General features: G+C 47.7%; 1 protein-coding gene across 4 annotated transcripts in view; it reads right to left on the reverse strand.

Moving 5' to 3' along the window:
- MYO7B (myosin VIIB) overlaps nucleotides 1-17,306 on the reverse strand; it is a 93,518-nt gene that overhangs the window by 21,646 nt on the left and 54,566 nt on the right. For all 4 annotated transcript variants that reach the window (XM_046659014.1, XM_046659013.1, XM_046659015.1 and 1 more), the window contains 7 exons: nucleotides 8,499-8,583; nucleotides 6,941-7,159; nucleotides 5,607-5,777; nucleotides 4,514-4,723; nucleotides 4,209-4,379; nucleotides 2,512-2,589; nucleotides 2,231-2,358 (listed from right to left, as the gene is read on the reverse strand). In XM_046659014.1, the coding sequence (XP_046514970.1) occupies nucleotides 2,231-2,358; nucleotides 2,512-2,589; nucleotides 4,209-4,379; nucleotides 4,514-4,723; nucleotides 5,607-5,777; nucleotides 6,941-7,159; nucleotides 8,499-8,583 (1,062 nt within the window). The remainder of the gene's footprint in view (nucleotides 1-2,230; nucleotides 2,359-2,511; nucleotides 2,590-4,208; nucleotides 4,380-4,513; nucleotides 4,724-5,606; nucleotides 5,778-6,940; nucleotides 7,160-8,498; nucleotides 8,584-17,306) is intronic.

Below are 17,306 nucleotides of genomic sequence, written 5' to 3' on the forward strand. Positions count from 1 at the left end.
CCAGTCCAGCCACCAGGCCATCTCCAGCCTGCATAAGTGAAGATGAGGAATTTGAAAGGTGATTCCTGGAAGGGACTTCTTAGGAGTAGAGAGATCTCTGGTCCATTGCCACTCCCTCCAGGTGAGGGGGAGTGAGGGGACTCAGGAGAACTGCTAATAGGGACGGGGGCTGCCAGAGACGAGACCCATCTCACTCCCCATCTGAGGCATGCTGGGCCCCGGAAGCCCAGGGGCCCACCCCAGGGCCCTGGAATGGAGCATGATGATAGGGCTCTTGAGAGTGCTTGACCTGTGTCCCCTGGAGACACAAGTTGGGAGCCTCTATGAATTAAAGACGAATGTCTGCTTCCTCCTGGAGAAGTCTAAGCTACCCGTGATGGACAAGATGGAGAGAGAATAGTCAGGAGCTGGGAACCGCACTTGTACTGTTTGGGAAGGCAAGCATGGCTAAGCTCCCTGTTGACCAAGAAGATGCCATGGAAGGAGTTGTGCTTCAGACATCTTGATGGGCTCCCACGCAAGCAGGCAGCCCATCACTCCAGAAGACCTCAGCAGGAAGGGACTGTGGCAGTTCCATTAGGGGCTAATGTGGACCGGGAGTCTCAAGGCATCACTGAGAGAGCAACAGCCCCAGCTGAGGGCCAGCACTGTGTGAAAGTACCTGCACTGTGTGAAAGTACCTATAGGGTATCTGGAGAACCCACAATGCATCTCATTTGGATACAGCTTTTACCTGTCTGCCATATCGGAGGGTGTGGTGGCCAGGGAGGATTAACCATGAGAGAACTACCAATAGAATCAAATAAGTTAGAAGAGTTGCCAGGTTGGGGTCATGCAGGCAGCTAAAACTTGGGTAGAAACCCTGTAGTGCTATAGGCTTGAAGAACCAGAGGACAGAGTTTGGGTTACTCATAGCAGTTGAAAGCGAGAAGGGAAATCCTGGAATGGCTAGAAGCAGAGAAGAGGAGTCCTAAATTTTTCATATAAAATCTTTCCAAATCTCTGGCTGACCCCTGATCTACACACATGGGGGGCAGACTCCAGGCAGCCCAGCACAGGCTAACATGACTGAACAGAGACTCCAGCTGCTGCTCACCACAGCGAGGCAGAGTGAGTCCAGGCAAGTTAATTATCTGCCAAAACAAAAAGCTGACCCTCTTGGGAAGAATATAACAGATTCCAGAGTCTCTAAACATATCATCCTCAACGTCCAAGACACAACCCCAAAATACTAGACTTACCAGCAAATGACAGTCAAATGCTAGAAATATGTGAGCAAACAGGAAAACAGGAGCCTTCCTAAGAGGAAAGCCAGGCAACGGAAACTGACCTCAAGATGACCGAGATACTGGACTTTGCAGGAAAGACTTTAAAACCATTATATCTATGCTCAAGGACATAAAGGACACTATGTTTATAGCGAATGAATGAATAGGAAGTCTTGGCAGAGAAATAGAAACTGTAAAGAAGAACCAAGTGCAAACTCTAGAACTGAAAAACACAGTATCTGAAATTAAAGAAAAAACGTTGGATGGGTGTAACAGCAGATTGGGGAGGATGAGAGAAGAATCAGCAAATCTGGAGACAGAGCCACAGAAACTATCCAATCTAAAGAACAGAGAGGAAAGAAGAAAGAAAAGATGAAGAGACCCTCAGGGACCTGAGGGACAATATAAAAAAAGCCTTACATATGTTTAATTAGAGTTCAAAGGAAAAGAGAGAGAGAATGAAGTAGAAAAAATATTTGAAGAGATAATTGACAAAACTTCTCAAATTTGGTTAAAGATAGTAAGCTAAAATATGTCAACTCCTAAAACATAGTAGTCTGTCCCTGAAAGCAGTACACTATATTTCTTAAAATTCGTATGAAAACACAATTCCTGAAAAGTAAATTGCATATAAAGCAAAATATATATAATATACACGAGGAACTTGCTAATTTACAGGGCCCTGCACTAAAGCCTGCTATGAAATGAGTAACCAGTCCACGAGGAATCTGTTTTCCTAGAATTGGGTTTTACCCATGGGTTTTGATGCAAAGCAAGTAGAGAACTCTTGATGGTATAACATCTGCCGTACTGAGACCCAGCCTGCAGGCCCAGGACAGGGGCAGGAGAGGAGGGGGTTTCTTTCGGGCTGGAGGGCAGAGGAGGAGGCTGTGGCCACAGGCTGAGAGCCAGGGAGGGGGTCTGGTGTTGCGAATGGGGGCGAGATGGGAGTGGGGACTGACCTGAGGCTGGGCCGCAGGATGGCACAGCCCACGATGAAGTGCACCTTCTCCAGGTTGGACATGGGCCGCTCTGAGATGGGGCCGTCAGGCTCAAAGGCCTCCTCTCCGATGTTCAGCTGGCTGGCCACCTTGAAACCCAAAGGCGGCAGTCAGGACAGGTGTGCTTCTTCCCACGTGCAAAGGAGGAAACTGGGTGCAGGCAGGGAAGCAAAAGCTGGAACCCTGTGGCAGGCAGGCGGCAGAGCTGGGAGCAGCCTGAGGTCCCCTGGCCCTGGCCTCACCTGGCCCGTGATCCGGGACGACCGCTTTAGCTTCATGGAGGAGATACCCTTGATCCCTTTGTCCTTGACGCTGGGCCTCTGGATGGAGACAGTTCCGAAGGGAAGGTGAGTTGGGATAGTACCCCGATGATGCTGACCTGACAGCCACGCAGGGTGGAGCCAGTGTCCATCTCACGAAGCCGTTTCCTCGCCTGATTTACAAAACACTGTCCAGTGCCTCACCTCAGCTGAGCTTTGCAACACTTACAGGTGTGCACGATCAGCCTCACTTCTGAGCAAGGAACCAGAGGGCAGGGAAGGCGAGAGACTGGACCAAAGCCACTCAGCCAGCCACCAGCCCCCGGGAGGGCCAGGACCATTCTGACTCCAAAGCTCGTTGCTCTTGCAGTAAAGCCCTCGAAAATAGGGCCGAATGACCATTCTCAGTAAAAATTGGGTGTGTGAATTGGAATGGGTTCTGGCTGCAAGGGGGGAGCTCTGCCAGGGGATCGGAAGAATCTAGACTTTGAGACTGGGGCGGGGTGCGGAGGGCCTTGCCCCCAGCCCTTAGCATTTGTTGGTCTCTTTAGGCAGGCAGAGTCACACCTTGTCCAGATGGTGTCATGAGAAGTTACTGCCACAATTAGAGGTCAGTGTGGGACTGGCCTTGGGTTGGGATCAGCCTGGGTCCAGGGCTGGGCGCCAGCTTCCGGCCAGGGTAAGACTAGTTTGCCACACAAGGATGGAACGTGAGACACACCAGCTGGCAAGTGAGGGCGGGCAAGCCTCGCTCAGCTCACAGCTCCTGTGTGGGGCCAGGGGGACCTTTGTTTTACAGCTTGTTGGTCAGAAGCACAGGTGACAACCTGGCCTGTGACTGGGTCTGAAGGGGAGGCTGCTCTTGTGGGACTGAGCCCTTGACCTGCGGGATCTGACACCATCTCCAGGAAGACGGTGTCAGAATCGAGTTGAATTGGAGGACACCCAGCTGGTGTCAGAGAATTGCTTGGTGTGGGGGAAAAACCCACCCACTGTGCACTGGTGTCAGGCTTACAGGTGGTCATGGGCTCCTGCACTGGTGGCCCCCGGGGTCACGGCTGTGGAATTCCTTTAGACTGTTTTTAGTTCCATTAAGATTACATCATGAAACTGGGGCCTTAGGAAGGACTTCTGAGCACAGTGGATGTGAACTGACTTTCCATCATAGGGCAGGGTGGAACGTGGGTTGAGAACCTGGGCTTTGAATTCAGCAGAAGGAATGCAAAGCCAAGCTCTGTCACATGTAGTCACCGTGATTCGGGGTCAAGTCACTTCACTTCTCAGTTACTTTAGCGACACTAAACTGAATAATCCCTACCTTGTAGGGCTGGCTCACCTGGGAATTAACTGAAGAGAGGCAACTGGCACATGGTGCTCTGTCAGGCAGTAACAACACCTGTTATTACTACTATTGTTGTGTGCATTTGAATCCTGTTCAAGACAAACCCAATATTCAGAGCCTGGGAGACCCTCTCCATTAACGACCATATAATTCAAAAAGTGCTGGATGTGCTGCCTGACTCATGAGTTCCTGAGAGCAACTCAAGACTGAAAACGTCCAGGAGCCCCTGGCGTGGGCTGGGTTCAGCGACTGAACCCTTCAGGCCCAGCTTCCACAGGCCTTGGGCCTGGGGGACACCTAGAGGGGGTCTGCCCTCCCCGCCACCTCACCCACGCACCTGTGCAGACCCACTGTGCTGTGGAGACGGGGTGCTGTTCCCCCTGCCCAGGGTGTCATGGATCTGCTGCATCACTGAGCTGCCACCACGCAGGCTGTTCCTGGCAAAGAGCACCGGCTCCGGAAGGTCACCCATGAACCTCAGGATGATGCACCACACGGCCAGCGCGGCCTGGGGAGATGGAGACAGAGGGCGGGGCTGGAACCCAACTCACAGCACAGGGCCCTCAGTTATCCCTCCCTTTCCTTGTTCCCTCTGAACCGGGGAGAGGCCTGAGCAACTGGAGACCAGAGACTCCTGGGTACCGAGCAGTCGGCGCTGTCCTCGTGGTACAGCAGTGGGTATCGGAGGGGCCGCCGGAGGTGTGTGTGGCTGGCCGATTTCTGGAAGTAGGTCACAGCAAACTTGGGGAAGGTGTAGTCAGCCAGGTCGTCCAAGTCCTCCTCAGGCTCCTCCACCATGGGGACTGTGTCCAGGTCAACCTCGGGCAGCTGCTGGGTCCTTGCTTCCAGATCCTGGGTGCCCGTGAGAAGGAGAAGTAAAGGTCGGCTACCTTTGGGATGCTACCTGGCAGGGTGTGCATCTCTGGGGGCCAGGGAGCCTCAAGAAGGGTCTGCCTGATTATCCGCGGGCTGCAGAGTTGTCCACTCCCCCTTGTGTTGGAGACCCCCCCCCACCCCTCAATGGGCCCCTGGTGGGCTGCCATGTGCTGAATGGGCCTTGGTATGAAAGTCCCAGCTACTTGGCACTCTGGGCATGGAGAGGGGCTGCCCCCACTGCTCTGCCTGCCCTCAGCCAAGCGCTCCTCCTGCGGAGGTGGTCCCAGCCGCTCCTGCTGCACAGACAGGGGGTGTGTCTACCCTCGCGGGAAGGGCAGGAGCACAGGGCCGGGTGGGCAGGGTGCCGAGGTCACTGGGTCTCCAGGCCAACAGCAGGGTACGGTGAGGGTCAACAGAAGGACAGCCCTGGGGAGCTGCTCCTCTCCTGCCCTCTCCTCTGGCTGCCACCTCCCCGCTCAGTCACGGCTTCCTCCCTGCAGGGTCCATTAGTTCTCTACAGCAGGTGCCTAGGTCCTGCCAACATGCTCTGTGAGAGGGGCTCAGAAACGCGTGGGATGCGCTGGCTGCTTGAAAGCCCAGCAGCATTTGCGTTCAAGCCTCCAGGAAGCCGTGGAGGTGAGACACCTGCTTCACTTGAAAGGGTCTGACCACAGAGACTCATGCTCCCTCCCTTTGCATGTTCACCCAGGACTGAGAACACGCTTCACCGCCTGCGCTGCCCGCTCCCCAGCCTAGTGGTGGCTGCTTAGCAAGCCTAGAGGCTGGCTGAGGTCAGGGACTGGGTGGGGCCTCCCGTCCCCTGCCGGGCTGGACCCCTGAACAACAGGGCCCGTCTCACCTCGAAGTGCGGTGAGGCCTGGCTCTCCTGTCCCCCGATCATGGAAGGGAGGAAGCCGAACACCTGCTCCACCATCTCCGTGTCCGTGATGGTGTCGTAGATGGACTTGCGCTTCCTGGTAGGGAGAGCACTTCGGCTTTTCTGCTCTTCACCCGGGATGGCCAGAGGCCCCTGCACACACACCCCGTGGGGCGAAGGTTACCACAGGCCTAGCTGGGGCAGGCGCCTCACAGAAGCCAAAGAAACCTCTTCCTGCCATTATTTGTCCAGATCAGCAAATCTTTCTCTACACTCCTAGATTTTGACAGCTAGAGTGACTAGGGATCTACCCAGTCCGGGATCTCCTTTCCCAACGGAGAATCAGAGGTCCAGAGAGGGGAGGTTGCCTGCTTGTCCCTCCTTGACATTGTCCCCGAGGTACCACCACAAACCCCAAGGACCCCTAGAACCTAGCTGCCAAACCCCAGCTCAGGCCCAGCTGGTCCCTTCACTCACGGAGCACCGAGGCTCCACGTGGAGAGGTCCCTGGCCCGGAGCAAGGCACAGGCGGGTCTGGTCTGCAGCCTGTCTGGCTCACGCAGCTGGAGAAGCCTGCTGCTGACGTGTCTGTGGGTCTGCTCTCTTACTGGCCCTGGCCCTGGCCCTGGCCCGGTCCTAGGGATTTGCTCGGCAGACCCAACTCTCATCTACGGAGAGGGGGTAGACCCACCCTAGCCCCTCTCCTCACCACGATTTCCAAATGAGCAAGTTCTGAGGAATGAGGCTGCGTCCCGGGGGGCCCTCTGGAGGAAATGGGATCACGCAAGGGTGAAATTTCAAAATGCAGGGACACACTCCCTGCGCCCTGCCCTTCAGCCTCTCCTGCGCAGACACTTGAAGCCTCCTCTTGGTATTTCTCTGCCCTGACCCGTCACGCCACAGCCCCCGTAACCAGGGGCCTCCGCTCTCCTCCACAGAACTGTGGCCTCCCATAGCTCACCTGGCCCTGGTTTCCTGAGCCTTCCGGGTCGACCCGCCCTGCTGAGAAATCATCCCCACGCCTAAATGGTGGGAACCAAGGAGCTTGATTTCTAGCTTCCAGGTATAAGACTGTCCTGCTGACATAGCATCTCTCCCATGCCACATCCTGTGAGTTCCCGGGGTGACCCAGGTGTCCCAGATGGTGTGAGGGCCTGCTGCAGTAATAACTTTGGGCAGAGAGGGGACAGGAGTGTCTGGAGACACTCCTGTGTCTCTATGGAGAGCTCCATATTGCTGCTCACTTCTCCAGCCTGCCTTCCCCGATTTGGGCCCCAGCCAGCCCCCACCTTTCCAGGAGGGCGGTGACCACCTACATTGGCTTTCTGCCGTTGGAAGTCCCTCCGGGCAGCCATGCCCCTGGCATGTGCCTGGATGACCACCACTGCCCTCTTCTTGGCCTGGACTTGCTGGCGCACCAGATAGCCCCTACAGAGGGCCTGCAGTTGAACTGTCCTCTGCCGTGTGGCCTGGTACTGCTTTGCCAACTGGTGGCTCCGGGCAATGGCTTGCAGGCGCTCAAAACCCAGGAGGATCTGCGGAGGCCAGAGGGATGTGCATTAGGGAGAGGCCGGGCCGGCAGGGCACAGAGCACAGAGGAGGCCTTCCCGAGGCAACAGAGAGCAAGAGGCACGTCGTCGTAGGCCCCAGGAGGCCTCGCAAATTGGCTTTACAGATATCTGCTTTTTGGCAAAGGGCTGGTGCTCAAATTTTACACGCCTACGAGCACAAACGTAAGCGAGCTATTACTTGAAAAGCACTTAGAATAAAGTCTGGCATGCAAATAAGTACTAAATAAGCATTTGTTAAGTCGCATAAATAATGAAGTGGTCTCTTGGTGGCCAGCGCTAGAGAGCTGGTTTGGATGTCACAGGCGTGAAGGACTCCAGAGGTCTTGCTTTGCACACTGCAGCCAAGACAAGCCCATTTGTCAGGAGCGAGGGCGCCTGTGTCGAGGCCCATGGCCAGCTCCATCAAGCTAGTCCCTCAGCGATCTTTAAAATAAAGGGGATATAATAAATTCATGAATACTCACTTCCATGCTGCAGACACGCCCCGGGCCACAGCAGTCCCTGTGCTCCCCCCGGGTGAGTCTGGTTGGCTCCCAAAGACCAACCCAATAGGTGCCAGGTATGTGGGGTCACCTTCATCTTACGGGCTTGGAAGTCACACAGACCCGCATCCAAACTTCAGCTTTACTGCTCACTAGCGGTGCGCTCTGGGGAAACTACCTAACCTCCCTTTGCCTCAGATCTTTGACATACAGAGTTGATTCAGTAGCACATAAAATGACGCATGCAAAGCAACAGGCCCCAAGTAGCCTTTTCATCCGTGTCAGCTGCCATCATACCCTTGGGAGCACGGAACACTGACAGGCCTGGGGTCAGGTTTGCTGAGGTGACCACTGCGAGGCCCAACCACAGCCACGTCTGTGACAAAGGCCAGCAGATGAGTGAGGCCCAACAGGGATGGGCAAGGTCCCTGTAGCTCACTGTTTGAGCAGACACTCATTAGCAATGCCTGTGGTTAAGAAAAAAATTAGGAAGAAGGGCCTGAAACAGAGAATAATCCATCCATTAACTTGTTTTGTTGCCTGCAAATTGGGAAAAGACGGCTATTATCTAGTTTCAGAGAGGACATCTCATTCCAGCTCTGCGGACACCCAAAATGCCGCAGGAGAATGCTTTGAAGGCCACAAACCATGTGACCTGATTATACTAAACAGAGGGTGTGTGGGTGCCGAGGGCTCGTCACTGCGTCTGTCACCACGTCTGTTGTGATCTGCTCCTGCCTGCCTGAGTGCTCCCCTTCCCACAACTTTAACCCTGTATTGAGGGCCACTTCCCACCGCGGCCGCAGGCTGCGCTCTCTCACCAGCTTGAAGTTCCGCCTGTTGCAGTACCCTCTCCACCCGGCCTGGATGGTCACGGCCGCCCGTCTCTGTCTCAGGAATTCCTTCCTAGAAGGGGAAACGCGAGCCAAAGGTGTGTCACAATCTCACACATTTTAAAGCCTGTGGGGAAAAAACTCACTTTGAAGGGAAGAGGGATAACGAAATGTTGGAGAAAAGGAATACATACAATATTCCTTTTCCAGAAGCTTTTGTAGGCCAAAGGCAGACATGTTAGGAACTTAAATCTACTGTGAACAACTAAATTTGTAAATGAGAAGAGTCCAGTTCTCAGAGTAATCAGGAAATTTTTTCTCATTCCCCCCAAAGATCTACGAAGGGATAAAACTCATCTCCAACTTTTTATTCCTTGCCAGACTCCCCGCTCCTCTGCCCCTGGTGTCTGCCGGAAACCAGGTCACAAACCCTAGCACCAGGGCTCCTCTCTGGAGGCAGGTCATGGAGGAGGGGCGCCCCCCAGGCCCCGGTCGCCTGGCAGGCTCCATCCAACTGCTCCCCTCTGCAGGAAGGAAGGTGGGCTGCCTGTGGAGAGGACACCCTGAAACCCGGCTTTTGGGGAGGCAGAGACACTCCCAGGCAAGACTGGTGCACACAGATGTATCTTTTCTCTCACACTTAACTGAGTTTTCTTATCACGTGTAGTAACTTTTCAGGATATTTTCCTAGATTTAGAAAAGTAGACGTCAACTATATTAAAAATCATCTGGAGAACTGCAATATTTATTGATGCCTGGGCCCCACCCAGTCCAATTAAGTCAGAATCTTTGCTGATGGGTCTGGAGAATACACATATGTATATCTATCTATATCTATCTATCTGGTATTTTTCGATGCACACACGCACACACACACACACACAGTATAAATATCTCCCCAGATGATTCTAATAGGAGGCCAAAGTAAACAACCGAATTACCTAAAAACAAAGGTGACTTGTCTCCTTTTCAATATCTATACCCGTGGTTCTCAACTGGGGGGGATTCTGCCCCCCTGGCACATCTGGCAATGTCTGCAGACATTTTTGGTTGCTATGACTGGGAGTTGGGGGAGGAGGGTGCTATTGCCATCTAATGAGTAGGGGCCAGGGATGTTGCTAATGCAACGCACAGGACAGCCCCTCACAACAAAAAGTTATCCTATCCAAAACGTCAACACTGTTGAAGTTGAGAAACCCTGATTTCCATCTTTTCTTTAATTCTCTTGTCTAATTGCATTGGCCAGAACAACAAGAACACTATTAATTATCCACGGTGATCACTTCTGGGAAGATGGAGTAGCCATACTTTTCCCCACGCTTCCTGCTAACTACAACTAAAAGCCCTGGACATTATACGTAAAACAAACATAAGACGACTCTGAAATGTGGAAAGCGGCAGGCAGACCCACTAGGGATCTCACACCCAAGAAATGACACAATGGTAACTTCTCTGGGTTTTCTTTTTGCCTCATATACCCCAGACGAGGAGCTAAAGAAGTCAGCAATCCAGAAGTGGCAATGGGCACAGACCAAAAAGCCCCAAGAAAAGCCTTCTCACTCTACCGAAAGGATCAGGAAGGGGAAGCTTAGCAAGACAGAAACTTTCAGATAATAACCACTCTATTCCAGTGAAACACCACCAACCAGCTGTGGTCCCACCCCCACCTACACCAGAAAATGACACGAGGGGAGCCTAGACTTCTGCCCTCGCCAGGATTGTATCAGAGAAGGCAGAGTAGGAAGCCGTCCTTGATGGGCAGTAATGAACCCATCCCCCACAGTGTCAGTGAAGACTGCTGGGGACCCTGGGCTTCCACTACCACTTGGCAGTATTGGGGCGCCCCTTTCCCTCCATGCTTGGGGTCAGAGGACACCAAGTGGAGAGTCAGGCCTTTCACCATCCCCCAGCGGTAAGAATGCCACTCCTTCCCCAAGTCTATCAATGGAGGCCACCTAACAAGGCACTCAGGATCCTCCCAGCCAGAGTGCTACTGGGAGGCCTGCTGGGGGCTTTAATTCCCACTCCCAGGCAGCAGTGAAAAGGAACCTCTACCCGCCTTGAGAGTCAATGGAAACCATGTGGAGATCTTGGCCTTTTACCCCCATGTGACAGTAAACTGCTGGTACTCCCATCTTCCCCTGCCAGAGTGGTGACAGAGGGAGCCAGCTAAAACAGGATGTTTAAACACGACCCAGAGTTCTTACAACATAATACTCAAAATGTCCGTATTTCAACCTAAAAATCACTTATCATACTAAGAACTGAGAAAAATATCAATTTGAACAAGAAAAGGCAATCAACAGATTTCAACACTGAGATGACAGAAATGTTAACCATTATTTAAAAAGTGCTTCAATGAGCAGTTATGAACACACTTGAAACACACGGAAAGTAGAAGGTCTCAGTAAAGAAACAGAAGATATAAAGTAGAACCAAATGGAAATTTTAGAACCGAAAAATCCAATAACTGCAATTTAAAAAAAACCCCACAAACTCATGGATAGATTTGACAACAGAATGGAGAGAACAGAGAAAAGAATGAGCAAGCTTGAATACAGAACAGCAGAAATTACCCAACCCACAAAGTAGAGAGAAAATAGACTGAAATAAAATGAACAGAGCCTCAGACACCAGTGGGACTATAACAAAAGATCTAATATTTGTCTCTGGAATTGTGAAAGGAAAGGAGGACGAGGCAATGCTGAAAAAGTACTAAAATAAATAATGGCTGAAAAGTTCACAAATTTAGCAAGAGATATAAACCCATAGATTCAGGAAGTTGAGCAAACTTACAACAGGACAAACCCGAATAAACCCACATCAAGGCGTCATAGTAAACTTCCTGAAAACTAAAGGCAAATATATGGAAAGTAACAAGAGAGAAACAACACATTACTCATAAGATGAGAAATTTGGATTTCTCATCAGAAACCGTGGAAGCCAGGAGGAAGGGGCACAACATTTTCCAAGGGCTGAAAAAAAAAAGAACTGTCAACCCAGAATTCTATATCTACTGAAAATGTCCTTTGGAAATGAGGGGGAAATCAAGACATTCTCAGGTGAAAGAAAACTAAGAACACTAAGAGAATTGCCAGCAGACCTACCCTAAAAGAATGGCAAAAGGAAATTCTTTAAACAGAAAGGAAATGATAAAAGAAGAAACTTTGGAATGTCAGGAAGAAAGAAAGAAAAAGTAAGCAATAATATAGGCAAATACAATAGGCTTTCCTTTCCTCTTGAGTTTTCTAAACTATGTTTGATGATTGAAGCAAAATTTGTCACACTGCCCGGTGTGGTTCTGATGTGGTTCTAAATGCGTGTAGAAGAAATATTCAAGAAAATTATATTTCAAATAGGAGAGGGTAAATAGACATAAAGAGAAGTAAGGTTTCTATACTTCTCTTGAAGTGGTAAAATGATGCCACCAGTAGACTGTAATAAATTTGTATACATATAATGTAATGCCCAGAGCAACCACTTAAAAAAGCTATTGAAAGAGATACACTATAGGGGCTGGCCTGGTGGCATAGTGGTTAAATTTCTGCCCTCCGCTTTGGTGGCCCGGAGTTTGCCAGGTCAGATCCTGGGTGCGGACCTACACACCGCTCATTAAGCCATGCTGTGGCAGCAGCCCACATACAAAATAGAGGAAGATGGGCACAGATGTTAGCTCAGTGACAATCTTCCTCAACAACAACAACAAAAAGAGATACACTCTAAAACACTATAGAGGAATCAAAATGGAATTCTAAAAAATGTTTAAGTGACCCACAGGAAAGTTAAAACAGAGAGGAAAACAGAGATGTGAAAAACAGAGAACCTAGAAAACAAAAAATAAAATGGTGGACTCAAGCTCTAACATATGAATAATTACATTAAGCATAAAAGGCCTAACTACATCAATTAAAAGACAGAGATTGGCAGAAGAGATTAAGAAGCATGACCATCTATGAGAAACTCTTAAAATGTAGTGTCATAGGTAGGTTGAAAGTAAAAGGATGGAAAATGTATATCATGCGAATAGTAACCAAAATAAAACAAGAGTGACTATATTAATACAGATAAAGTAGATTTCAGAGCAAAGAAACTGACCAGAGACAGAGAGGAACATTACTTGATGATAAAAGGGTAAATCTACCAACAAGACATAGTAATCCTAGATGTGTACACATCAAACAACAGAGCTGCAAAATATGTGAAGCAAAAACTGACAGAACTGAAACAAAAAATATGAAAATCCACAATTATGGCTGGAGACTTCACTATCCCCTCTTAATAACTGATAGAACAACTGGAAATAAAATCAGCAAGAATATAGAGTTCAATACCACTATCAACCAACAGGACCTAATTGACACTTTAAGAATACTCTACTCAAGGGGGGAGGGTACGGAGGGGGAAGTGGTGTACCCACAACATGACTAACAAAAATGTACAACTGAAATTTCACAAGCTTGTAATCCATCATAACATTAATAAAAAAAAAAAAAAAAAAAAGAATACTCTACTCAAAACAGCAGAATATACGTTCTTTTCAAGCACCCTTAGACCATATACCAAGATAGTCCATCTACTGGGCCATAAAGGAAACATCAACATATCTAAAAGAATTTAACTCATAGAGTGTGTCTCTGACTACAGTGGAATCAAGCTAGAAATCAATAACAGAAAGATAACAGGAAAATCTCCAAACACTTGGAAACTAAACGACACACTTTGAAATAATCCATGGGCCAAAGTCTCAAAGGAAATTTAAAAAATGAACTGAATAAAAATGAAAATACAACATAATCAAAAATTGTGAGACAGACATAGCTAAAGCAGTGCTGAGAGGGAGTTTATAGCACTTTACATTAGAAGAGAGGAAAAGCTTTGAATCAATCATCTAAGCTCCCACCCTGAAAATCTAGAAAAAGATGAGTAAAATACACTCAAAGCTAGAAGGAGAGAGGAAATAATACAAAGAGCAGAAATCAATAAAATCAAAAACAGGAAAAAAAAGCAATAGAGAAAATCAATGAAAACAAAAGCTGGTTCTTTGAAAAGGTCAATAAAATGGACACACCTCTAGCAAGATTGACAAAGTAAAGAAAGAAAACACAAATTGCCAATATCAGGATTGAAACAAAGTGTATCATTACAGACTCTACGGACATCCAAATGATAATAACGGCATACTATGAACAACTCTACACATATAAATTTGACAACTTAGATGGAATGGACCAATCCTTCAAAAGCACAAATTACCAAAACTCACCCAATATGAAATAATTTGAATTGTCCTTCAACTCTTAAGGAATTTATAATTTAAAATCTCCATAAAGAAGTCTCCAGGCCCAGATGGTTTCACTGGAGAATTCTACAGACATTTAAAGAAGAATTCACATCAATTCCATATAATCTCTTCCAGAAAACAGAAGAGGAGGAAACACTTCCTAATTCATTTTATGAAGCTGGTGTTAATTCTGATACCAAAACCAACAAAGTCAATACAAAAGAAGAAAATTACAGATCTCATGAATATAAATGCAAAAATCCTTAACAAAATATTAGCAAATGGCATTCAGCAATATATAAAGAGAATTATACACTGTGACCAAATGGGGTTACCACAGGGATGCAAGGCTGGTTCAATATTCAAAAATCAATCAATGTAATACATCACATTAACAGGCTAAAGGAGGAAAATCACTGACGCAGAAAAAATTTTGACAACTTTAACACCACTCATGATAAAAACTCCCAGAAAACTAGGAATACAGGAAACTTCCTCAACCTGAGAATGAGCGTTTCCAAAAAACCTACAGCTAACATCATACTTAATGGTTAAAGACTGAGTTCTTTCTCCTAAGATATGGAACAAAGCAAAAATGTCTGCTCTTACTACTCTTATATACTAGAAGTTCTGGCCAGTTCAATGAGGCAAGAAAAGGAAATTAATGGCATATAGGTTGGAAAGGAAGAAATAAAACTGCCCCTATTTGCAGATGACATGATTGTCTACATAGAAAATTCCAAGAAATTTATAAAAAGCAAATTAAGTTCAGCAAGCTTGAAGTTAACACACACAAATCAATCATATTTTTACATACTAGCAATGAACACGCCAAAACTTAAATACCACTTTATGCCAAAATTAAAAATATAGCCCCATTTACAATCCCTCAAAAAAAAATACCTAGGTGTAAATCTAAGAAAACATGTATAGGACATATATGTTGAAAACCCCAAAACACTGATGAAGGAAATCAAAGAAGATCTAAATAAATGGAGTTCACGGACTGGAAGACGCAACAAAGTAGAGATTCCGTTCTCCTCAAACTGATAATTCCCACCAAAATCCCAGAAAGCTTTTTTGTAGATATGGACAAGATTATTCTAAAATGTATATGGAAAGGCAAAGGATGTAGAATAGCTAAAAGAATTTTGAAAAAGAAGAATAAGGTAGGAGGAATCAGTTTACACAGCTTCAAGACGACTTAGTTAGCTACAGTCAAGACCGCATGGCATTGGCAGAGGGGAACACAGGTCAATGGAACAGCATAGAGAACGCAGAAATAGACCTACAAATATGCCCAAGAGATTTTTGACAAAAGTGCAAAATCAGTTCATCGAATGAAGGTTGGAATTCTCAATGAAAGATGCTGGAGCAACATTCATAGGAAAAAAAATTTTTAAAGAACCTTGACTTACGTCTCACACCTTTTACAAAAATTAACTCAAAATGAAAATGGATCGTGGACCTAAATCTAAAATGCAAAACTATAAAACTTTTAGAAAAAAACATTGAGGGACTCTTTGGGCAAAGAGTTCTTAGACTTGACACCGAAATCATGATCTGTAAAAGAGAAATTTAATAAACTGGACTTCATGAAAATGAAAAACTGCTGCTCTGCAAAGATCCTCTTAAGAAGACAAGAAGACAAGCTACAGACTGGGAGAAGATATTTGCAAACTACATATCCAGCATAGGACTAGTGTCTAGAATATATAAAGAATTCTCAAAACTCAACAAAGATTCCAATTAGAAAATGGGCAAACAATATGTACTGACATTTCACCAAAGAGAATACATACATATGGAAAATAAGCCCATGAAAAGATATTCAACATTATTAGCCTTTAGGGAAATGTAAATTAAAACCACAAGGATATAAAATTACACACCCGTCAGAATGGCTAAAATTAAAAAAATAGAGACAACACCAAATGCTGGAGAGGATGCAGAGAAACTGAATCACTCATACATTGCTGCGAATGTAAAATGGTACAGACTTCCAGAAAAGAGTTCAGTAGTTTCTTAAACCAGAAATCGTAACTACCACATGACCTGGCAGTTGTACTCCTGGGTATTTATTCCAGAGAAATGACAACTTACGTTCACACAAAAAACTGTACACAAATGTTCACAGTGCTTTATCTGTGAAAACTGAACGCTAGAAACAGCCCAGACGTCCTTCAGCCGGAGAGTGGTAAGAATAACTGTGGCCCATCCATACCACGGGATCTGCTCAGCAATAAAAAGGAACAAAGTGTGGATGCGTGCACCAACCGGGATGAATCTCCAGGGAGATATGCCGACTGAGAAAAGTCAAGCCCATAGGCTATGTGCTGTATAATTCTATTATATAACATTCGGGAAGGGACAAAATGGCAGAAGTGGAGACAGATCAGCGGTTGCCAGGGTTGAGAAGGGGTGGGGGTGGGCAGAGGGGGGTGTGGCCATAGAGGGGCAGCACGAGGGCCCATGGTGATGGGATGCTCCGTGTCTTGACTGGACCCATGTCAGTATCCTGCTGTGACACTGCGCTATCGTTTTTAGGATGTGGGGGAAACTGGTTGAAGGGTACCCAGGGATCTCTGAGTTATTTCTTAAAACTGTATATGAATATACAATTATCTCAAAATAAAAAGTTTAATTAAAAATGCACCAGAGGGGCTGGCCCCATGGTCTAGTGGTTAAGTTTGCGCACTTTGCTTTGGTGGCCCAGGTTCTCCGGTTGGGATCCCAGGCGTGGACCTACACCATTTGTCAGCCATGCTGTGGTGGTGACCCACATACAAAATAGAAGCACACTGACAACAGATGTTAGCTCAGGGCAAATCTTCCTCAGGGGAAATAAAAAAGCATCAGAGGTGAGGGTGGCCACTCCTGCCTTTCTCTGACTGTTCTGGGAATGTGACTGGTGCACCACTGCCTGGCCTGAAGCTGGCTGTTGATGGGATCAGTGTTACCACGGTCTGGCCTTCCAAGCCACACCTCCCTGCCCCATGACCCTGCTTGCAGCTGCCCACAGCCTCTGCCCATAGTTGGCCGCTTTCGCCCATTTTGTCACGTCTGGGATTCCAGACCTTCCTATGGTTGGTGATAAGCAGACGGGACAGTGTAGGGAACAGCACTGTGGGAGCCACAGAGCCCTCTGGACATGGTGAAGGGGAGGGAGAGGATGGTATTGCTGACTTGCTGAGCTTGGACTGAAATTCAAGTGTTACCTTTTTCCTGACCAGGGAGCTGAGTCAAGGATAGTTCTTTTCTTCCGTCCCAAACCACCCACCCCATAAACCCAAACCCATACGTTTTCCAAGACGACTGAAGTAGAACATCAAATTATAGTTGCGATCAGAGCTGACACTTCATTTGGCTCTTGGTACTTAATGGATTCCACACCCCGCAAACATTCGAATAAGGTATTAGAATTCTCTGGCCAACACAGGCTGCAGTGTCCCTGGTCAGGAGGTCCTGAGAGATCTTGTGCCTCAGCTACCCCCAGAGAGGGACCAGCGGGAGCA

The sequence above is a fragment of the Equus quagga genome, chromosome 4 (genome assembly GCF_021613505.1).
Source record: "Equus quagga isolate Etosha38 chromosome 4, UCLA_HA_Equagga_1.0, whole genome shotgun sequence".
Taxonomy (NCBI): Eukaryota; Metazoa; Chordata; class Mammalia; order Perissodactyla; family Equidae; genus Equus; species Equus quagga.